The following is a 24,603-nucleotide window of genomic DNA, read 5'->3' on the forward strand; positions in this document are numbered from 1 at the left end:
GAAGGTCGCATCAAAGAGCTTAGGTAAGCAGTGTGTCTGTCTGACAGAGATCTAACCTAAAATGAGGGAAGTCCAAAAACAGTAAGTTTATCTTTTGCGTTGCACTGGGGATTCAAAAGAGCACAGAAATGGAATTGGTTTAAGCACTATAGCACACATTTCTTACTGTATAGGTGAGTAATTTATGTGCAGCTTGATTCACATGGTGTGTGGAGACAGATGAGTTGCTCATCACGGCTTTGAAATAACATTTTAAAGTGTTGAACGGTGATAGGAAGGCATTTTTCAATTTTCAATTATCTGGGATGGTAGAAAGAACATGCTCTACGTGTGTGAGAGAGAGAGTTTGAGTGAGAGACAGAGAAAGAGAGAGGGGAGAGAGAGTGTGTGAGAGAGAGAGACAGAGAGGAGAGAGAAAGAGACACACATAGAAAGAGAGAGAGAGAGAGAGAGAGAGAGAGAGAGAGAGAGAGAGAGAGAGAGAGAGAAAGCCCCTTGGTGATAAATTATGACAGCTGCTATAAATTAATCTATTCTATGTCCTCTTCTGGGTCTATTTAATAGCCTTTATCATATGACTTATATATACGTTATTATCATTAAATAGGCAAGAAGCCGAGGCTGCATGGTCATTCACCAGTGCTTCGGTGAGCTTGTGTTATGATGCTATAGGACTAAAGCATTGGTTCAAATGGAAATACCTTAAGTGTTGGGTTCATGTCTAGTTCCACCCCGCCTACACACACGACTTGCCCGGGCCCCCGCGCTCACCACATGTGTCTACGCCAGTGCAATGTGCTACACGGCGCGCATTACCAAGGATGCATAAAAGCACAGGACATTACGCACCTCTGGATGCGAGCCGCTGAAGTCGCAGCCACTCCACTCCATGTTTTGCCCTGCCCTGGTGCGCTCCGCTCGGCGTGCGGCGTGTGTCTCCGTTGCATTTTGCTCTCCTCGCACTGACAGAAACACAGCGGTCCTGTGTGTAGCGGAGAAGTTGTTGGCACAGAGAGCGCCAGGTACTGCTGCCTCCTGAAACGGATTTGTTCAGGCTGGGTCCAACTGGACTCAAAGGGTTCTTCTTTTCGAGGGGAAGAGACGAAGCTTTTTTTTTTTTTTTTTGGCAATGAGATGGACGTATCCAAAGTGAGGAGTGATTCCTGTCTGATGAACATATGACATTCTGCTCACCGGAGAACATCTTTCATTCAGTCTTTCGGATTGTTTTTCTCTTCTGACGGATTTATCAGAGCTCGAATTTCCCTGTAAAACACTATCAAGGATTTATCACTGATGTATGCGATGTGGAGACTACAAGTCGCCTTATGTACTCTGTCGGCGCTGTCCCTATCGTTTGGTGGTGAGAGCAAAGCGCGGAGCTGTAGCGAGGTTAGACAAGCTTATAACGCTAAAGGATTCAGCCTTGTCCATGTACCTCATCAGGAAATATCAGGTAGGCGAAATCGACAGTCCACCGATGCGTTTTGCCGCCTTTACCACGTGTCATGCCTTGTTTTCTGCAAAATCAAACAGTGTAATGATAGGCACACACAACCTCAACTATGTGATCTCCCTTAAACCTTTGAATATTTAGGGCGGCCTGTGTTACTAACGTCTTTTCATCTTCCCGTTTTATAACAGAGCATCCAAATTGAAGTAGGCTATGCATTATCAAGTCTGTGTCTTATTAAAAAATAGCCTTTTTTTAAATTGCGATAGCCTTTGTCAAAGCCTGAACCAAACCCCATGCGTTTAGCATTTTTGTTAGGCTTGTTAAATATTTCACTAAATCAGAGGATGCGTTACTGTTAATGCATCATGGTTAATGCGCTACTGTTCAACCATGTATGATTTCTGTTATCCTTAAAGATCAGTATCATCTCCTCCATTTCCACGTAGCCTAATGATGAAGCCACAACAAGTTGCATTTCATTCATTAACTTCCAAGAAGTATATGAATAGGCTACTGGATATAATATCCTCGCTCATTAGAAGATCTAAATATTGCCCAAATTATCCTAACCTGAATCAAATGAACAGTCATGCTGCTCAATAAGTCACAGACTTCCCATGTGATATCTCCATGGTAGGCTGTATTACACTATAAGCGTTGCAAAGGTTTTTTTTTTTTTCTCTTTTTCTTTTTTTTACATTCTACAGTCAGCATGTAGGCTTAGGCTGCTAGTTTTTTGCACTGATATTGGTGTGTGTATAGCCTATATAGTCTGTGAGTACTGACATAAAATGATTGGTCCTAATTCAAACTGAAAATATTAAAACCCACTTGTTACCTTTCAAGAGTTTTATTGATCATAAAAGACACGTGTTGCAGGACTCAGACAGGTGATTTCACCGCAAATATTATGGAACATTTTATATTAAGAGCAAGAAGAGCAGAAGTGTAACTGACTTCAAACAAGGAATAGTTCTCTGAGAAGACACTTCAATTAGAGATTTCTCTCCTGCCTTAACCCTGAAATCCAAATCGATCAAAATCAAATAGGACTACAAAAAGGAGCTATTGAAACGGTGACTTTAGAGCAGTATGAACATAACTGATAATAGCGCCTTACAGTTGGCCCCAGTTATGTGTTTTGAAATTCTTAGCATGGCATAGCCTACCTGTTGCTCATATTCAACAGAGCAGCATAAAGCTTGTTGTATTTGGCTAAATAGTGAGTATTGTTTACCAGTAGGGGGCTGTATGCACTCAGCACGGAATATTCCATTTTTCGAAATTCCTCAAGGCTACAGCTTAGGTTTTAATTCATGCTCTTTGGTACAGCAGAGATAGGGGTTTTTATTATCTCTTGTGTGGTGGTAATCACATTTATGGTCAAAGCAGGAAAGGAGATTAGTCAGTAAACATAGTCTGCTTCATGAGAGGGAAGAGAGGAACCAGAGAGGCCTGGAGTTAATCCCCCTATTGCCTCTTACAGACAAAAAATAGAGATACAGTATCGGTAATTGGCAGTGTCACTGTAAGGCAGTAATGATCACAGAGCTGTGTTAGTTGTTCTTTACATGGTTTTGGTTGGATGGTAATTTGATAATTGCATTATTGGTAGAATGTGTGTGTGTGTGTGTGTGTGTGTGTGTGTAATAATGTGTGACAGACATGTGATAGGTAGACATCTTCTACAAAACTCATCTAAGAGTTACAATACTGTACAGCTTCTTATCTACAGCAGATAAGAAGATTAGTGCACTCATTTACCATTTAGACCTTTCAAAATGTATCAGAAATGACTGGAAATATAGAACAATAAAACAATTTATATGTTCAAAAAAATAGAGAAGTTAAGACATGCACCTTGCAGGAACTGTAGTGTATTCTTAAAAAGAGCATAAGGGAAAACTTAAAGTTTCCCTACTGAATCTGCTCCAGTGATATTCAATTTATCAATGCCTCAAAAGCACACTTTTAGGAGAGGTCTTTATCAGACCGCTTAAGTAAAGAGACCACACCATTGGGGGAGAATAATCAGTGTGCACAATGTTTTTCCTAAGCGCTAACACACTCTTGAAATTTAAATTTTGATACCAAATCCCAACATAAGTTAGATGAAGTCTTTAACATTTATATAATTTTTCTTTTATAACTCATTTCTGATACGACAGAAGTCAGAACACAGAAAGACAGACATGGAAGTTTCTGGTGTTCGCTTCTATGGGGTCACCCACCGCCCTTTTTCTTGCCATTACCTTTTTAAAATAATGATTTGTAATTGATCAGAGATTTATACAGTGGATACAAATGTGTGAACAAGCCCTAAATAGTGTTTGGCATTGTGTAACTTCGTAGGGGCAGTGAATGTTAAGGCGGAGGTCACCAATTCAGTCAGGCATTCGCACAATATGCAGTATCTAGTAATGAAACTTGAAAGTATATTTCACAGAAAATTGTGTTGCATATTTTTGGATGAGCCTGTTTATATTTGGTTTATTTTGTAGTGTATTAGTCATTTTATGTTGTGTGTAACCTATAAGAACACATCTATGACCTCACTGAGTGCGCGCATGAGTTCATATGCGAGTCTTTGATTTTGAAAGTCCTTTTAGTGTGTAATCCAGTCGTGTGTTCCCAGTATTTGGCCACCAGATTTTAGTTTGTTTTAACCTGCCTGGAGTACTAGATGGATTGAGTATAAGACAACAAGAATTCATATGGTGTCAGGCAACTTGTCAATCACAGACAAATACATTAACTTGAAAATACTTTTGTTTGAATATGTCAACTTTTTTCCACTTAATATTCTGTCTCATGTAGCATCCCCCACCTATCTGGTACTCCCAGCAGGTTAAAACAAAGGCTTATTTATTTATTTATTTTTCTATTTGACACAGGTCTGTTGGCTACATTATACATCAAGCTGTTTTTGGGGCTGTTACATGGTGATGAAATCCTAATTACAATTCACGTAAAGCCTGCACGCTATGTGTAATTGGATTTCACTGTCTCCAAATAACCTTTGCATAAATACAACAGAGGTTAGATATAGCCCTCAGGAGATGGGACAGTAGAAAGCACTCAATTATGGCTCATTAGCAATGCTAATACAAACGTGTGGTAAGCTGCATGCATAGTGTTAGTGCTCATCCCTCCATCATTTGCCTTGTCATGCTAGTGCCATGCCTCTAGATACAAAACACACAGGTTTAATACATCTGCAGAGGTGGCTACCTTCGGTTGTAAGCTCCAATTTGCATAAGCTAATTATTTTGACAGCTCTTGCCACTGACAAGCCGAGCTAGATTATTACGGAGGTGACAAATACAGATTTTTTCAAATACAGGTTTTTTGTTTGTGCGTTCAGAACTGAACTGAATGAAACTAATCATAGCACAATCAAAAATATTTAAAGCTACATCCACAATTTAACTGCAATTTACAACCGCAAAATAATCCCACTGTGTTTTATTTACATCAAGTCTGTGCGTCTTCCTTTGCCAATTGAAATCTAAACAAGGGGCGCATCCTTTCCTAGATTTTTTTGCCAGATCCTTTTTGAATGAGTACAATACATTTACGTCCAAATTCTTCAGCTTATATCCAAATTCTTTAGCTGTAGAAGAGAGATAAGCAGCCTTATTTCCACACTGATGACCATACATTTTTTAAATATTACAACAGCATTGGAATGATTCTCATGGGCTCCAGAGTCATGAAACGTATCCAGTACATAAAGAATCCGGTAAACTGTCGAAGTGAAAAAACATAAAAATTGAAGTTTCAAGGTTGTCACTAGGCATCTACGTCATTTCTTCATGGCTTTTGCTGTCGTATTATCAAAATGAAAGGATTGTTGTGGGCAGATATTTTCAGTGGATTTATCATGTGCCCTTTGTCAGCCGCTGTATAAATGCCCAAAGCCATTTTTCAGTGACAGACTGGAAGGCTAATGTTTATTCCTTACAACTACGAATATAAACATAAAGCATAAACATTCGCTGTACAGTCCTCCATTGCCTCTGAGACTGTAAAATTTACATGTGTGGTCTCACCATGAAGAGATGTAAATGCACGCTCAGCAGTATAACGCAGTTCTATCATAATCACTGCAGTGCTTGGCAAATTGTCATCATACATATTTTTCCTCTGGGACTGAAATAACTGTTTTGGCAGCGATGTAGACATGAGGTAATTGGCTGTGTTAGCTGACTTGGATAGAGGTCAACCATACTACCCACTTCATTGATAAAAGAGTGCTACTTTCTCCTTCTGCCTAAGGACTCTTGAGTGCTTCAGCTGGCATACAGTACGTGACTGGTGGGAGGTAGAGGCTGAAAATTCTCCCACTTGTTTTAGACTAGTTTTTATACAGTAAGAGGCCCCCAGGAAGACTGTCAGCATTCTTTGCAAAGAGCAGGTGGGTGGGGTGGGGTTTGGAGGGGGAAAGTGCTGAAATATGTGGGGTGAGTTTGAAATAGGCCTGGACTGTTAGTGTCTGAAACTGGCTGGTCGACAGCTCTGTTAAAATAGACCAGGTCCAGCCTGCGATTCCTCCGCTCTCGCCGCTCATCCAGTCAATGCAACATTTCACCCTGTTCGTTACTCGCCAGTCAGCCGACAGCAGGGTTTCGCCGTGAGAGTCACCTCTGTGTGCATACTTTGAGTTTGAATGTGTTCGTGTGTGTACACCTGCATGTTTCTATGTCAGTCATCAGTTATAGTAGGGCTGGGAAGTAACTCAATATTATCGTTTGTCATCTTGCAATAGAATCATATTGTGATGAAATAATGAAATGGAGTTATCGTGATACACAATTCTGATGTCTAAATTTAGGGAATATTAGTTGAAAATCAGTTTTATCATACTTTGTTTCCATGCAGTTTAATGCTATGAACATCAGTTTGATTGTTTAATGTGATTTTGCATGCTAGCTGATATCGTCATATATAAATATTGAAAAAAATCCTTATGATAATCGTGACATTAATTTTGTCCATATCACCCAGCCCTAAGTTGTAGTGTCACTCCTTCGGTGTTGCTTCACTCTTCCCTTCCTAAGCACAACGGCTGACGGATGCTTCACTCAAGCCCGGCTCTGCCGCGGACCTCTAAAGTTGCTCTAAGGCTTTGCTGTTAATATCAGCATCTACTTTAGTTGAGCACTTGGGATTTTCATGGGTGGACTCAACTCTCTACTACAGCACAGCTTTGAAACAGGATCACTTGATGTATATAAATGCATTTCCTAAGTCTTATATTTCCTTTCTGAAGAATAACAATTACCTGTGGGGTTCATCCATAGCAACTTTAAAGAAAATGATTTGATTCCTCTCAACAGAACAGTTTATTAGCTGTTATACAATAAAGCACAGTACAGACAGTCAAATGCATGATTCTGTTTTTTCTCATTGTGGATTCCTAATACTCTCTCTGCCTATCACTGTGATCGGCACTTGGCTGTTCGCAGCTTCTGGGATGCATGCAGCCCCCAGTACCCCTTTAATATGGCTGGTAGATCAGATTTCTTGGCTGTATGTACCTAAATGGGTTTTAGGACCTTTGTGAACCTCCAGCATAGTTATATCGTCCACACAGGCATCATTGGAAAGGTAATTTTACCTTTCATTTGAGCTTACTTATATATCTGTCATATGAACACAGACAACACTCTCGCAGTTAGAGATGACCCACCCTACCTCGCCTATAAACACCTAAACCATTAGTTCTGCCTATAGGTTGACTGTGACCTCAGTATCAATATTAAAGACAAACACTTTTAATTTAGTATTTACACACATGTTTCAGGTGGGTGTGAGCCCATGTTGTTACTTATTAGGTAGATGTTTTGGAGCCTCATTCTGTTTATTTGCTGAACATTATTGAAGGTCTTTTAATGGTCTTAATGGTGATGCAAATGATGCATAATACAAATGATGCATAATTGAATGTGTAAATACAATTTTTCAGTGGTTGTGAAGTAAGTTCCCTTAAGACTTCAGTGCAGGAATCAGCATTTCAGGTTTAAAGCTATTCAGCAATATGTACACACATGCTGTATATCTCATAATTTCTGTCAGGAGTTTTGAATGACACATTGTAATAGAGAAAATGTGGTGACGCTCCAGTTTTGGTGAATTTTGGGCAGTTTTGGTGTTGTCACAAAATTATGTAACTAATATTCTATAAGTCGCAATCATATTAGATCTATTTATAATTTCTCTAGTTCATATGTAGTGCATGCAAACAAAATAATTTCAGTACTAACTTTAGATGTATCTTCAGTCATACGCCTAATCACTCAGTAATGAAATATCATGGGACTGTAGATGAATGTGTGGGAATACCACTCTAAAAGCCTTAGCCGAGCAAACATCCATATAAAAATTCTTTGGGGCATTTTTTTTCCTTTTTTTCAAAGCCCATTAACATGCTCTTGGCTCTGCCAAATTGGAAATAAGTCTCTTGCCAGCCTGTATACTTCTTCAGAGGGAGCAGTTGATGAGATGTGAGGGAGATTAGGCATTGTGTGTGTGTGTGTGTGTGTGTGTGTGTGTGTGTGTGTGCGTGTGTGTGTGTGTGTGCGTGTGTGTGTGTGTGTGTGTGTGTGTGTGTGTGGTTTCCTGGATGTGTGTGTCAAACAGTTCAGCCTAAATTTTCAGGTCTTGCCTTTGCATTTCTGGTACAGGTTGGCATACAATAACTGTTGTTTGTTTTTCATTAGGAAAGATAAAGGTGTCATAATGTATTTCCATTTCAGTTTGATTGTAGATCTTCATCCCAGCTGCACTTCTTCCCTTTTGTCAAATCTGGCAGATGAGAATATCTGACAGTTGTCCTGAAGGATGTGTCAACCCTCTGTAAGCATTCATGCCTGAAATGCATATGGTCTGCAAGCTTCCTGGAAGCCTTCCTCAGCACCATGTACGGTGTTTCCTGAGTAGTGTGAAAAGCCTCCGGCTGGCTTAGGAGACCGCTATAGCACTTTTTCAGTTTTCAATCAACTGCTGGCCTAAATCAGTAATGGAAGGGGGATTAAGGATTTCTACCCTCTCATGCCCTGGAAAAAAACTAGAGAATAACAGGAATAAGTTAAAGTAAGGATGTGATTGTAAATTTAAGGATTAGCATGGAGAGGGATGGAGAGAAAAGAGAGAGCATAGAAAATAGGAAAGAAAGACTTCCTGGGTGAATGAAAGCATCGGCCTGCAGAGCATCGCGGCCTCACCATGTGCTGAAATCACGGCTCCAGTGGGAGCTATGTAAGGTGAGAGAGGAGCTCTGGGATAAGAGCAGTGAACATGGAGAGAGGTGGGATGTAATCCATCTGAACTTTGAGGGATTAGTGATCTGACTTGCTGTTTGTGTTGGGCAGAGGCCATTTGTCCACACTGCTTGCTAAACTTGTTCCTATAGTAAAGAGAAGACACATTCAACTTTTCTTCTTTCAGAGTTACATTAGGACACAAATGGACTCTGAAGCTGACAGAGGGAAAAGTCACATGTGATATGTGTCCACTGGGAAAGCCATATAAAGCAATACTGTACACTACTGGGAAAATTACTAATCACTTCGTCTATTTTCACCCTCCAGCTCTGTTGATGCAATGATATCCCTAGTATTATCCGTTATGTGTGTGTTATAGCATCAGGGAGTTCTGTGTTGTTCATTGCTATGGCCTTTCTCTTTGCCCACAGAGCCTTTCGTCTCCTTAGGGTAATCTCTATATAGAAGTCCCAAGCCTGACACCAATGATGAGGCTCAGAGAGAAGAGCCGCGTAGTTCTTCGGGAAAACCCACATGGGTATATCATATCAAGGTGTCAGAGATGCAAATACATTTCACACTGGGGACTTTTTATTTTTGTTTTCCCCGACACACACAAGTGCACATGGCTGAGGTGATTTGCTGAATATGCCGCCCCTCAGAGACTTGGAAGTAAACAGGCATCAAGCGCAGATAAACATGCCATGCCAAAATTGTCATGGCAACATCAGATGCTGTCAACAGACGTCTTGGGCAGCATTGGAGTATTACAAACTTGACAATGACAGTGCCACTGAGTTGAAGAAACACTGACAATTTCTACAATGAAAAGCCCCCGCGCTTGTTACAGTCTGGTGAGACAAGCATGGGGCCTTTTTGATGCATCAGAATCAATAGTCCAGATGCTGCAACATTCAGACACTCTTTCAGTATGAACAAAGCCGCAGCAGCACAGCATTGGCTAATTTACAACCTATAGACCTCTCCAAGGACTCCAAATATAGTCTAGTGTTTTCATGCAATAGTTGGAAAAGGAAGTTGAATATTTCATCAATAGCATTGTATGGGTTCTTTTCTCTTTTCTTTTCATTTTTTTTTCCTTCCTCTTCTTTTTTTCATTTACGAGTCGGAATCAAAGACAGCGTTGGAGAGTGTTCAAGCCTTACATGTTGACAGGTTTAGAAAGACAGAGACAAGGTGAAAACAAAGGGGGAAAAAAAGTAGGTTATTCTTAACGGGCAATGCTGCACTGACATACTGTGTGAACAAGATAACTGACAACAATATTCATTAAAGATGTACAATGACAGTTTTGCCCACAAGTTAAAAAATGCCACTAGTGAGCACACTTGGGAAAAACAGGGCATTGAAAATTGTGTGTCCTGTTTTTCTGGCACACTCACACCATCAGCAAGGGGTGACACAGAACTACTTGAGTGCTTCCCTGATTGATTGGAAGGGCAAGCCGCATAGATTTTTTGAGAAAGCGAACAGAGTGGCAGAGCTTTCCATGCTACAGAAACTCTCCTAACATCTAAAAAAAAATATTATCCATCTTTAATTGCCATATGCAAACAAAATACATACGCAACATTCTTACCTATGGAAACGTTTATAGTTAAATTATATATGAGACAATGGTTGCTGATGATGCCTGACATTTTTTATTGCTGATGCTTTGGTGGTGCTTAGACACGCGTGTTTGGCTCTGTGGTGGTGGAGGGACGGAGAAATGAATAGAAGGGCTTTGTGCAATGCAGTATGCTATGCATGCGTTAAGCTATGTGTCGTTCCAATTACTCCCACACTAGAAATTAGCCACATGCACTTGACCAATCACAACCTTTGCAACAGGAAAAACTGTTCACCCTAATAGTCTATGGCAGCATAGTGCAACTTTCACCTTAAATTTGCAATCAGTAAACTGGTATTTAAGTTTATTCACTAATTCCATGACAGCATCATTGCACTAAGCTTAACAAGGGAGTGCAAACTGCATGACTGCATCTCTCAAGTGAATAGGTGATTACGGCTTACTAAGTAACAAGACAATGGAAAACCAACCTCTTTCAAGCACTTCAGAAAGTACATTAATGAGTTTAACAATGTATTTCCAATTACTAGTAGATGTTAGCCTGGACAGGACATGCAAGCAGAACATATGTTTTATTCTGCAATTTATTGGAAAATGTATGCCGATAAGATGAGCTCATGATGCAGTTTAGCGTGATCTCATTTGCATCTTCCAAGATGAATAGACTAATTGGAGACCAGTATTATTTTGATGTTAATTTAAAAATGTGGAGGGCTGAACTTAATTCCGGGCCAGATTCCTTGGCTTTAATTATAACATTATATAAAAGACATTGCAGTGAAATGTCATGGGGTTGCAACAATGGCACTGTTGCAAAAGATGTCAGCGGCCTGCCCTATGTTACCTCATTTCATTTTCCTCAGGTTTAGACACTATTTTCCTACTACTCTATGTTCCCTCAATGTCACAATGATATTGGTGCAGGCTTTTTTTTATAATGATTGATTTTTACATAAATAATAACATATGCATTATGTCTTTTGCAACATCGTGTGTGCACATATAAGAATGAGAGAGAGGCAGGCAGGGGGAGGGAAAGAGAAATGTTGGACAATTCAAATTGACTGTAAAAAGTGCGCATGAGTGCATGAGTGTATGATGGCGCTTTGTATTGTATTTGATGAGATTGCTTTGTAATGAAGCATCTTGGGTGTACTACTTAGGCTGCAAAGCGACTTTAACATTCATGTGGAGCTAAAGAAATACAGGAGGAGGGAAGCAGCAGTACATTTGAATCACCTAGCCTTTTGGCTGATGAGACTGCCATAAGCAGAGCGGTCTTGTAGGAGAAGATATCTCGGCTCACAGAGTCCAGTGACTTGAACGGGGCCACACAGCGCGTCTCCAGGGAACCTCGACATCAATACAAATGTGACAAGCTGAGATAACATCTAGGTAGAAAAAAGGACAGGTTTGAGTTTAATAGGTCCTGTAGACTTGTGTGAAAGTCGATGATTGAGACATGAGGGAGAATATCCCCAGCCGCAGCAATGGACCCATTTCTGTCAGGGCTGCTAGTAAAACGGGTGGAAGCATTTTGGATACAGCTATTAAGATTAATGGGTTGATGTTTGTGCATATGTTCACATCTACTTGACCCTTGAAATTTCTTAATGTTTTAAATCTGCCGTTGTGACGCGGCTTGGCACATCCTTGTTCTCTTGCTCCTAGAGGGTGCTAGAACCTGAAAAGAAGCCAGCCTTGTCTCCTGCTCCCAGTACCCTGCTGTTTCCGGTCCCCTGTGTAAGCTGCCGGTAAATGAGTGGGCTGGTCATCTCCCACCCTGGGGCTCTACCTGGGGCTCTTCAGACCACCAGCTGTTGTGTTTAGGACTGAGTCATGCACCAGTTAGCATGCTGAATCCAGAGCGCAAGTGCAAGGCTTTAACCCCACCGTATGTCTCTTCCCTCCCAGCCTCTAATAAGACACAGGCCTGATGAACTGCACTGGAAAACTGAGATCAAAAACTTTTTCAGTCATTTTTTTTTACCTTAAGTATTGAAGAAAACAGCAAACTATACCTGTGAACTCTTCATGCGGTCCGCATGAAGAGTTCACAGGTATAGTTTGCTGTTTTCTAACCTTATTGATTCTGAAAACTGCATGTATTTTACTAGAGAGGGGAGTCCTGCAGTTTGCCAGGAAACTGCAGGTATTCCTGGGTCACCTGACTTACAGTAGATGAGGTGAACTGAAAGTAGGTTAGATTTGATAACATCACTTCATAAAATCAAATCAAAACCTAAATTAGTAAGTGTATATTTCAAAGTGAATTTCAAGTTTCAATACATTTACAATGCAACATTTTTTTTTCTTCAAAAAGCAAACATTTGAAAAGATAAAAAGCAAGTATGAATACATGTTAGACTTTCAATGTTGTGGCAAACCAAGCTTTTTGCTGCATCTGCTTGATATTAACTTGTGTTTATTAATTTCCAACATTACTTTATTAATTTAAAGTAACATTGAATATAAAGCTATTGCTTACTGACAGATCAAGTGTGATCTATAAACATTTAAAATACGCATCTAAGTTGCACTCATCCTCCAGGACAGATAAAGGAAACTATAGTTGTTGAGCTTGGCTTTACATGGCTTGGGTGATAAATAGTTTGTGATGTTCTTTTACCCATGTATAAAAGTGCTAATGTATATGTAGCGTTTTAACATGTAAGATGTCATTGTCAAATTAACTTGGTATAATTACCATAAACAAATGAGACCATGTTTGAGAAAATTGTTAGGCTCTGTCTCACACTAGTGATATTGTTAGTGCTAGTGCTTCTCAAAATTAAGACAGAAGATATTTCCCATGAACATCGTTGTTTCCTGCACCCGCCCCACCCCACCTCGAAAAAAACTACTATTCAGGAAATGGTTGTCAGACTGTTATTTTAAGGACAAGCCAAATCCCACTGCTATACGGATAATATTTCCTTACTATTTTGTATACTTATTAATGTTTGATAGCTGTTTAAAATATTCAGAATGGAGTAACTGCAGCAGAATACCATAGTCAATGGCTGACATTTTCTCATATTTTCTACAATTAAATGCATAGCTACCATAGAACATGATTGAGAGGGTCTGAAAAACCTTTCAAAACTTTGGAAAAGTGGAGGAGACATCAGACAGCCAGGGAAGGATGCAACAACAGCGCCACAACAACATATAATGAGGGACATTACAGTAGACACAAACAGGGAGGGACACAACAGTAGACACAAACAGGAAGGGCCACTACAGTAGACACAAACAGGGAGGGACACTACAGTAGACACAAACAAGAAGACCACCTTACTAGAAACTACCAACAGACCAGGGATTGGAGGCTTCATATGTTGGCCAATTTGACTTTGATATAATTCCCTCAAGGAAGAAAAAGTAAGATACACCATTTTTCATTAATTCTAACTATATACACATGTGGCTGTTGTGTAATTGATTGCTATCCAACATAGAACTGTAAGTATGCGCCATGACGCATGGAGTGGGGATTGTGGAGGCGGCCGTATCCTCTATAGATGTCAGGGACTGGCTGGTAGATGCCCCCCTCCTATAGCCAAACTCTCCCTGCGGTTCGCAGCCACCTTCTGCTTGGCTATCATTGAACCGTTTCCTACATTGAGCGACGGTTCTACTACGACCAGAGCAACACGGTAACCATATGTGTTATATATTATATAACACATTTATTGCTCGTGCAGCGATTCTGCACCTCTTGCACAAGGACATCAGTTTTCTCTTGGGAGAAACTTTTGTGGTGGATCCACTCCAGTCTGTTCTCTCCATCACAAAGTTTTTAGAGCACCGTGACGCAGAGCGCACTGCATTTAAATGGAAGGAAAAGAGGTGATTTGATTGGTCATGATGACGCCAGGCCCTACCAGACCTACTGATAATGTATTCCTTTTAATCCCACACTGATTCCAACTGCGCCGCAGGTGTGCTGCGCACCACTGGCCACATAATTACCAGACATCAGTCACCACCCCATGTGCGCCCGTGCCATGCGCCGATGACTGCGCTTTGCACCATGCACCATTGATTCACGAAGATAGAGCTCTGGATGTTATAGACAGATGCACTGTAGTTAGGCAGAGTGCTCCGCAAAGATGGAGCTCCATAAGAGAAGGCCCCATGTGCTAAAAGAAGGTGTGATAGCTCTTGCTATAGTTCTGGTCAGAACAAAACTATTGATTGAATTACAGTCAACATGAAAATATCTGCTCTAACTGTTGATAAATTGTAATATCGTGAGCTGCTTCTAATGTGGCACCAGAATTATGCTTTTTTGAAGATAATACATAGGATTAGGATTGTTTTTCATACACAGTATATGGCTATGAAATTAGTAATACATGACTCATTATAATGCTACCAACCAACACAACTGTTGCCATTACAAACAGTAACCCCTATTATCTGCTGCAGGCTTTTATCTGATCCAATTTGGTCCAAATTCATTTTAAATTATGTAATTATTAAGTAAACCCTACATTTGGTGCTTTTAATGAACGTGCATGCTCCAGTCAAGCAACTAGGGTTTCTCAGAATATTGATTGTTTTTTTTCCCATGCATTTTTCAATTGTGATATCAGTTGTGATGCATGTGGGCACAGCTTTTACTACATGAATACTTATACATTTCAAAATATCTAAAAATTACAACATGGCCAGGGATTCTGCTCAAATCTGGAACACCTTATTTATGAATCTGGCTGAAACACTTCTCCTGTGGGTGTGATTTGGAAATTCATATGCTATTGCATTGTTACTTACTGTTCAATACAAGCTTCATAGAATTCCTACCATTTGTTAAGATCTGGATAATGTAAGTTCTGTTGGAAAATTGGTCACAGGTATTACCCATGGCAGCAGCATGAAGCTATATATTGTGAGTCTATTTTAATGGACTGTATGCATGATTGGAGATAGTGGCCACAGGCTCAACTCAAGTGCTCAACTTGTAAGATGCCTTACCTTTGACATTTACTGTAAGAGTTTCCAACCTGGCAGTGCACATATTGGGTTCAAATTACTGTTCAGGGGATATAGTCAAGGAACTGTAGAAATGCTCATAAGAGCGTTAATGCATATGAAATGGAGTTAGAATTAGCGAAGGTGGAGGACTGAAATGTTATATTGCCTCTGTGGCAGGGACACAGTGGTTTATGAAATGTTCAGCAAGAGAGCTCTTACCTGTAAATCAGAGAAATCTGTTTAACATAAGAAATGTGTTTAACATATAAGTACTTTTCTCTGTGCATGGGGCGGTGGTAATGCTCTTAATCAGCATACATTTGTGTTGCTTTTAGTGTTTAGCTGAAGATAGGGGTGGGTGATACGGACAAAATATCACATCACAACATTTTTTAGTTTTGCTTTTCTAAGGCTGGGTTGCAAGTTACTGGAAAGTACAACCCAACTGATAACAATGCAGTACTCCATCTACAGTCTTTAAAGAAAATATATGAAAGTTTTTAAATACTACAGAATGTTAAATAATAACAAAGACAAATAGGACTGTTTTCAGACCTTTTTTTTAACACATTCTAGTTTTAAAAGGTAAACAAGCATGCACCCAGCTTCACAAATAACATAGTTACACTCAAATAATGTCAGACCTCTGACAAATGTACATCTTAAAATTGGTATAAGAATAGCAGTCTCAGAAAAAAACCTAAAAAGAAAAACATGTATTTTCATCAATTTTGAGTGGATGTTTGATAGGTTAACTGTTATAGCTCAATAGAAATAAGCAGGTAAATACAATGAATAAATGTTATTGTTTAGCATTCCATTTTAAATTTCTATTTTCACTCTTTGTGTAACTTTTAAGCCTCACACATGCTTGAAGACGATTGCCCTAAATGTATCATCTCAGCAGTTTGGGTATCAGAGAAAATTCTGACTTTCCCAGTTGTATTTACCGCTGTGTTGAGTGGGTTGTTGATGTGTGCTGCTCATATCTCTGACAGCACCTGAAGGCAGCATAGGTTGGTCTCTGCGGCTGTTCTCAACGACACTCAAGCGAGATGTTGCACCATGTAATTTTAAGCTTTCAACATGTTCTTTTGGGTGCTTCCTTTGAAAATGAGTAAACATGTCAGTTGTATTACCCCAGTTGAATAAGTCCTTTCTTTGCAAATTTTTACAAATGACAGTGCTTTGAACAGTGTCGGATTTAGCAATTCTGAGCCAGTTCCAAATAATGGAGGTGGAACATACCACGCTCCGTTCTGTGTTTTCTTAAAAAAAAAAAGGTTTCCAACAGAGGGGGAAAAAAAAGAAACATCAGTCATGGTAATTTACTGCCATGCATGACACAACTGAATTATTTTGAGGGAGAGAGTGAGGGATAGGTTAGAAGGAAAGTTGCACTGCAACCTGGGTGAAAAGTTTGGTGAAAGCTGCGAACGTAAACAACTATAATGATGGTTCTGAATGGAAATTACACATGCATTGTTGGCTACTAGACTATATCACAACATCCACAATCTCCCATAACGGCATGTCATGCCAAAATTTTAACGGATGACAATCTAAGATCACCATATCGCCCAGCCCTAGCTGCAGACATGGTCTGTACTATCAAAGGCCTGGAACTTTTTATTATTCTTATTTTTTATTTAACCTTTGTTTTCCCAGGCAGGTTACTTAAGAACTAAAAAGGTTTGAAAGAATAACCAGACTTTCAGACTTCTTCCCATTATTGATTTTTACTTTGCAAAAATGTGAGTGGGGTCATTTTATCAGTAATTTGAGAATAATCAAGATAATGGGATATTTTAGAATAACATATCATATTTATAGAAAAATATTTTCTCCTTTCATGGTTTTGACATTGGTTAGTCTAATTTCAACTGAACATCATCAAGCAACTACTGGCAGAGAAGATCATGAAGGACTCATAGTTGCAAAGCTTATGGATTCAAAAGAAAAACTCAAGCTGAAGTGCTGGCTCATCACTTAACGCCACTGAACCCATGTAGTCTACTCCATGTAGTCTACTGGCAAATAGACTAATGTACATAAGAGCCGCAATTAAAATTAGAAATGCAAATTTGCAAATCACTTTCTGGAGGATGGAACCATTGCCTTTTTCAGTCAGCAGTTATGGAAGTAATTTAATAAAATAAATAAATAATAATAATAGAGCAAGGAGAGCTGGATGTTAACATTGTGGTCCAGGTAAGATTGCATAGCATATTGTTTTGTGCTACAGTTGCTTGATCTACAAGCGCAGAATTTTTGTCTTATTCACTAAGAAATAATGTAAATCAAGTTGTGGTCTAAACAAGCCCTCAAAAAGAGCACTGTGCAAACAAATAGACCTTTCATTATCAGCTGCTATCACAAATCAAATTAGAAATTACGTACTTCAGCGTTAAGACTAATCCACCAAGGCGGGCATTCTTTCACCCTAAAGCGGCCTTTATAATTGGAGCGTTTTGTGATTTGATCTAGATTCTAGGATGGAAAACTCTCTGCCTTGTTGGCAACAATGCCTGCATCTTTGAGCGCAGCCATTCTGAATGGTCAAATCCCTTTTTCCAAAGTCTTTATGCCATCTTTCGATAGATCTTATATTTGCTACAATAATTTGGATGAGTTGGCGTTGCATGTTAATTATTTGTAGGCAAGGACATGCAAATCAAAACTGCATCCAATTCACTATGTGGGCAAAATAGATTTACATATAATTTATGTATATATGAAAGAGGCTTTAGTTTTATGCCCAGCGCTATTAGGCACACTTTCCACTCATTGTGTACGGTTAGTGACTAGTATGGTATTCTGATTCGGTCAATTTGTTGATAAAGTGCATGCTCTTCCCTGCACAAACCTTTAGTAAATCAGGGTCTGAGTTTCATGTCGACTGTCTACAACGTGAGAATTACAGCCTTTTCATATTTCCAACTTTAACTTAATAATAGCACCTCATTTCTGCCAATTGGGTTTGTATTGCACAAGAACCAGGCTGGTGCCATTCTGTCATTGTGCAAAATGGAATGCCTCCAGCAGCTATCATCTTTTGGGAAATTCAGCAAAAGATGTTTGGAGAAAAATAGAATGGAAAATAGGAAAAAAGGGCTATGGGCTTCAAACCCAAACTAAACATCTACATTTGCCCTGGTAGGTAATTAAATTAAATTCATACCCTGACAAAGATTATTGTTTAAAAAACCAACGGTTCGACAGCAAAGCATTCTGCATCGGCGCTACGGGAGTGCGGCTACAATCTTTTATATTTAATTTCTGTTCCTGTGAGCCAGCACCCTACTAATACTGGTGTGCGTTTCAACCTACTTTCAAGGTCATTAAAGGCCCACAATCATATCTACCTACAGTTGATTGAAGGCATACTGTACATATTGCTTAAACGTGATAACCGTGATGGGCAGATTGATAATTCTTTTATCTACCTAACCTGCCATGCCTTCAGTTTACATTGACGGTCTTCAAGTACACTTGGCACTTGAAGACCGTCAATGTAAACTGAACTGAATTATTTGTAGGCAAGGACATGCAAATCAAAATTGCATCCAATTCACTAACATGCAACGCCAGCTCACCCAAATTATTGTAGCAAATATAAGTCTTCAAATTTTCTCTGTAAGAGAACCTTTGAGAAACCCCTCTGAAATACTGAAGAACTGTTTTGAACTTGGGTGTGAAGTAGGCCATGGATTTTCAAGATCAATCACTATCAGGAAACCTTGGTTTCATTCCAGCATGGCTTGGTGAGTAAAACAGCACAGTTTTATCTATGACATTAAGCCTCACCTCACTGGTTCATGCCACATTCTGAACCATCCATTTATCCATCCATCACTGTCAAGCAATTTTCCAACTCTGGAAGTTATGTGAAAGTTAGGACATCTTTTAGCAGTCTCTAAGTGTAGTAACATATGGTTGGATCTGATTGGGGAATTATCTGTGTCATCTTGTTTGGACATATTCAATTTGGGTCTCAAGCCCCTGTGGAAATAGTTGAAAGTGGGTGATTTGGGCAATAGGGAGGAAATCCAGATGGCAAAGCAGCAGTAAGATCAATCGAGCTTGATGTATTTTTCCCACTTGCACATGCAGACAGATGTGATTTAACACAGTGATTGGATATAGATTCAGGTTCTGAATTTCTGTTGACAAATAATAACACCTCATAAAGCATCTGCAAACTTAGTATAAAATTACTTAACAAATAGACTAATAGACTAGACATTTATTTTCACATTATAACACCATATACACACTTTTTATAGCTTTATGTAGCCCTACATTTCTGAACTTGAGCTTTTGATGATTTTTCCAAAGGTTAAAGCTCCTTGGTGAAAAATTATGACAGCTGCTATATGTGTTGAGGTCATGTTGAATATGATTAGCATGAAGAATATGATTAACGTTTACAATGTGGACCTATTACGTAGTTGTATTGATTGTGTTGTTATTCAAAATACCACCAGTGTTTACGAGAATTTTCCAACTTCAAAAGCATATATTGCACATCTAAAAGCAAAATAAAATAGTGAATAAACTATCTAATTAACTTACTGTTGTACCACAAGGAAACTGGTTACAGTTTCACCTTAGTGTGTTCAGTATTCAGTGTGCTATGGTTCTTTTGAGCTTATGCAAAGCTTGCTCATAGAGTTGTGTAAAGAGTTTTGTAACCAAATGCATGACTTTATTACTTTATTACTTTTATTCACTGAAAGGTAATATTTCCCCCCAAAATATGTTCATCTGCTATAATGCTAAATGAACTTTGGGAGAGAAAAAAAAAACATCATTCAAACACTCAATAATGAATGAATTGGAGTAACTCCAATTCAATGGTGACTCATACTCTTACGCAAAATGATGGATACCATATAATTCTAACAAATTATATTACTTTTTAAATGACTGGACATAACCTAAGTCATCGGTTGATAAAATTATGTCACTTTTGCAAACTGGATCCTCACATTATTGAGTGTTTGAATGATGTTTTTTTTTTCTCTCCCAAAGTTCATTTAGCATTATAGCAGATGAACATATTTTGGGGGGAAATATTACCTTTCAGTGAATAAAAGTAATAAAGTAATAAAGTCATGCATTTGGTTACAAAACTCTTTACACAACTCTATGAGCAAGCTTTGCATAAGCTCAAAAGAACCATAGCACACTGAATACTGAACACACTAAGGTGAAACTGTAACCAGTTTCCTTGTGGTACAACAGTAAGCTAATTAGATAGTTTATTCATTATTTTATTTTGCTTTTAGATGTGCAAAAATTGACAAAATATATTGTTTGGTTTAACAAAAGCTGGAAAAAAGTACCCTCATCACAGTTTGTACTGTTGCCTTGCATTCCTGTTTTGATGTGAAATATAACTTAGATGGGTTTAGAGCAAGAAGATCCACTTGACTGATGTCCCAATACATATGCTTTTTACTGTAGGAAACATTCATTGTTTATGCTGACTTTACAATATAAGCTAACCCCCATAACCATTGCTCTCAGGAGGAATATATCATCTGCACTACCAAACCGTTATGTAACTGAGTTTGAACTGTAACTCTGATTGCAAAGCCTGCTGATTTTAACCTATTCTGCTCATATTCTTTTAGCTATCTTTTTTCCTTTCACAGGATTCATATTCCATCATTCGACACCCCTTAATTCTCTCTGTGACTGTGATTGATCTCCCTTCTGCCCTCTAATCTAGGTCATGTCAGCTGAATAAAAGGCCTCTTTAAAGTGCCGCAGCCCAAATAAAGAAAGGACAGTCGTGGCCCAGATGTGCCAGGGGTCTGAGCTGTACCTGAGTCAATAGATCGCAAAGATAAAGGCGTCAACCTTTCACAAGGGAGCCGAGGCTCAACCTACCTCTTAGCTCTTACTGTCCATGGTGCTGAACTTGGCTGAACCATTCAGCCCAAAGAGACAGCGAAAGACAGGAAAAAGAAAAAAAGAGAGACCACCACAGTCATCCACAGACATTTTAAGGGCGATTTAAAGACGCCCTTTCAACACAATGGCACTCACCCTACTATAAAATCTGCCTACATTCAATTTTCTGATTATCCATTGCCTGAAACTTGCATATATTGCAGTATTAGATATGTTATTTTAACTAGTGTGAGCTAGTTGGCAAGTATACCATTCAAGTACTCTCATGCTGCATCATATCGAATTTTCTGTAAATATGAATTACTGACTGAAAAATGGTCATATCAACCTCCTAGTGGTATTTACAAGTAGGATAGGTGGGAATTTTTTGCGGGCTTCATTATCTCCCACCTTGCGTCAAGAATTGCGGAAGTGTGTCAACACAAGCAGTAAACATAGCAGGGAATCCACCGATGTCGGCAGTCCAAGGCATTAAAAATCAAAATGATCAGTCATATTCACACTAGTACAATCAACTGCACTTACAAAAAGCGAGGAATATCTGCTGCGGTTCATTTTAAATTCATAAATACAACTGATTTTGGATGTGGGTGTTCCAACGAGTAAAACACTGCTCACACACAAGGAGGTGTGTGAGCAATGCCAAAAAGCATCACTTGGACTATTGTAACTGTGTGATAATTGTTCAATCACAGCAGTTTAAAGACGTGTCACTGCAGTATGTGTGTTATTGTGTGTAAAGGACGTTTTAATCCCTTTTTGGGTTGGACTGCTGGAGATTGTACTGGGTGTGTGCTAACTGGAGGTACATAAACCTGTACAGTGAAGTAAGCGACAAGGATCTGAACCTAATCAATTGTCATGATGACTAAAACTTGGAAAATGGCCCAGGTTGAAAATAACCATAATTATCCTTTAAGGAGGTCATGGAGACCTGGCTCAGTTAAACTCCATGGATCTATGGAGAACCCAAGAGCGTGGACCTGCTACAGTCCTATGCCTTCATTTGAAATTAATGAGTCTCTGTGCACATTGGTGCTTTGCGGCAGCTAGATGAGAGAATAAGAGGAGGGAAGAGCAACCAGCCCAACTAAGGCAGCGTTCCAGACTCAGCTCTGAATGACACTGTGCTGGAATCTGATGGTAGATCAATGATAGTAAATGTGATTTATTCAGCATGGTGTTTGCCAGTTATTGAGCTTGGCTCTGCTGTGGTGTGAAAACACCGCTAACAGGCTGGCGTCTGAGATTTCACGGAGCCAGAACAAATTCCTGATTTCAATGAGAATGTTGGTTACTTACATAACACCTATGCACGTGTACCCTCTTTTAGGAATTGGGTTTTTGGTGAACGGAATTGGATTAAAACTCACCATCTCATGGTGCGATAAAGCTCCCACACTCTAGAGAAATTAATTTAATTAACTGCATCAATACACCTTGGTGTTTATTTTCAGCATGGGTGAATGATATTTTATTTTTCTCTCTTTCTCTTTTCTTTCATAATGTGTTGGCTTGTTGTTTGGCATGGACCACTAGCTGGACTGTCCTCACTTTATAAATGCTGGCAAGAGTGGTCAAGGGATCTACCAGATGGCATGGCCCATATGCAGTTTACCCTTTGGCCAGGTAGACTAATGAATCCTTTTGGGAGTTAATCACACTCTCTGGCATCAGACCCCTCTGTGGGCATAGAACCCACTCTTTTCCCACAACTGCCCGGAAATATTTTGCCAGAGCTTTCACATTTCGCTGCAACATATGTTTGTGGTTATGGGGGTAAAACAGAAAAAAAGTCTCTTTTTAGTGTTTTACATTATTACTGCAAAGGAGAAAATTGTGGAGTAGTCATGGTGCTGTATAACTGTAGGTTAAGGCTACTTTTGAGTCGCCACTTCACTTGAGCCATTAGTCATTTTCATTGTCGGTGTGATTATTGGACAGGGGCTTTATCTATAACAACATTAATAACTCCTTCAAAAGGCTACAAACCTGAGAACGAATAATATCTTTATACAATGTACTGCTGTCCATGATGATGTTGCTCCATTGACATTAGATTGACTTTGTGGATTGAGAGAATACTTTTTTGAACTTTTAAATTCAAATAAGTTCTGATAAATATACAATTATGAATCAGAAAAAGAAACTGTATATGGAAAATCATTCTTGGTACTGTCAGAGTGACCTTTTCTATTTTATGTATTTGGGTGTGGTTTTTAACCTCTGCAGGTGTAGGCTGATGGAACTCACTCAGTGCTTTCTTAAGACCAGTTTCCTTTTTGGCTGGACCGCAACAGCGGGGCCAGCCCTGCAAACGCGAATGTCTGTAGCTGACTGACTGACTGACTGACTGACTGAGTGACTGAGTGACTGAGTGACTGAGTGATCAAGTTACACCATTGGTCGGCCGTGGCACGTGGCACATCATAGGATCACAGAGCCAGAAATTTCAGTTTCGTTTTCTCCGCCGTCTAGTTTCTCCGCTGAGATCAGGAGCCCGTTTCTCCCACACAGTAAGCAGGCTGACCAATATCATGCATGCAAGCTGAAGCTAAAGTAGAATCTATACAATTATATCATATCACCGTTTATGTCGATGCATATGCGCGAGCTCAGTCCACCTGAAGCCCCTCTGTTCTGTCGGGGGAGAGAGAGACACAAACGAGCATGGAGGTTTCATCACGCCGAGGGCTTATTTCCGACCTTCCCGAAGTTTCCCGGGGCCACGGTTCCGGCCAGTGCCACTAGCTGGGCGCCGATTTGTTCCCGATGATCCGGCCGAGATTTCGGCCGGGGTCCCGACGACGATGCGCCCCCGGTGTCCGGCGAACAGCGTTTTCGGCACCGAGGGGTAACAGAGCGCCTGCCGCTTGGATCGACAGGATCAATGCGGGCCGTGGGCGCCGTGGAGACGACAGCGGTGGAGAGAGAGACGGGACGCGCTGGAACGATCAGTATGGATGTATGGACTATTATTCTGTATTAGCAGTCTATAGCCAGGGGTTACGGAACAATCCGGAACGGTGTTCCGGCACCTTCGATTAATAAGTAAATAAATCTGATTGGCAGTTTCATACATAATAATGACAAGCGAGTTCATAGGGCTGCCAACTCTCACACATTGACCAAGAGACTCACGCAATTGACATTTTTCACACGCTCTCACGCCACAAGTCCATTTTCTCACGCAATGAAAAAGAAATTCATAACTGATAACATCGCGACGTGAAAAAAGGAAACTGACAGCAGGACAGACGAGACAGAGCAGCACCGTGCAGCGAGTTATTCAGACCATCTGAATAGCGAGAAATATACACAAATTATTATATTATTATATATATTATATTATTATTATATTATTATTATATTGTAATTTATTC

General features: G+C 39.6%; 1 protein-coding gene across 1 annotated transcript in view; it reads left to right on the top strand.

Annotated features, from left to right (window-relative positions):
• Nucleotides 1-1,296: 1,296 nt before the first annotated feature.
• LOC139653627 (glypican-6-like) overlaps nucleotides 1,297-24,603 on the top strand; it is a gene marked incomplete at its 3' end in the record, with an annotated part of 101,334 nt that continues 78,027 nt past the window's right edge. Inside the window, exon 1 of the mRNA XM_071530529.1 lies at nucleotides 1,297-1,456. Within this exon, the coding sequence (XP_071386630.1) occupies nucleotides 1,297-1,456 (160 nt within the window). The remainder of the gene's footprint in view (nucleotides 1,457-24,603) is intronic.

The sequence above is a fragment of the Centroberyx affinis genome, unplaced genomic scaffold (assembly GCF_046629955.1).
Source record: "Centroberyx affinis isolate AG114_WGS23_722 - 3 ecotype Tasmania unplaced genomic scaffold, CSIRO-AGI_Caff_v1 ptg000133l_1, whole genome shotgun sequence".
NCBI lineage: Eukaryota > Metazoa > Chordata > Actinopteri > Beryciformes > Berycidae > Centroberyx > Centroberyx affinis.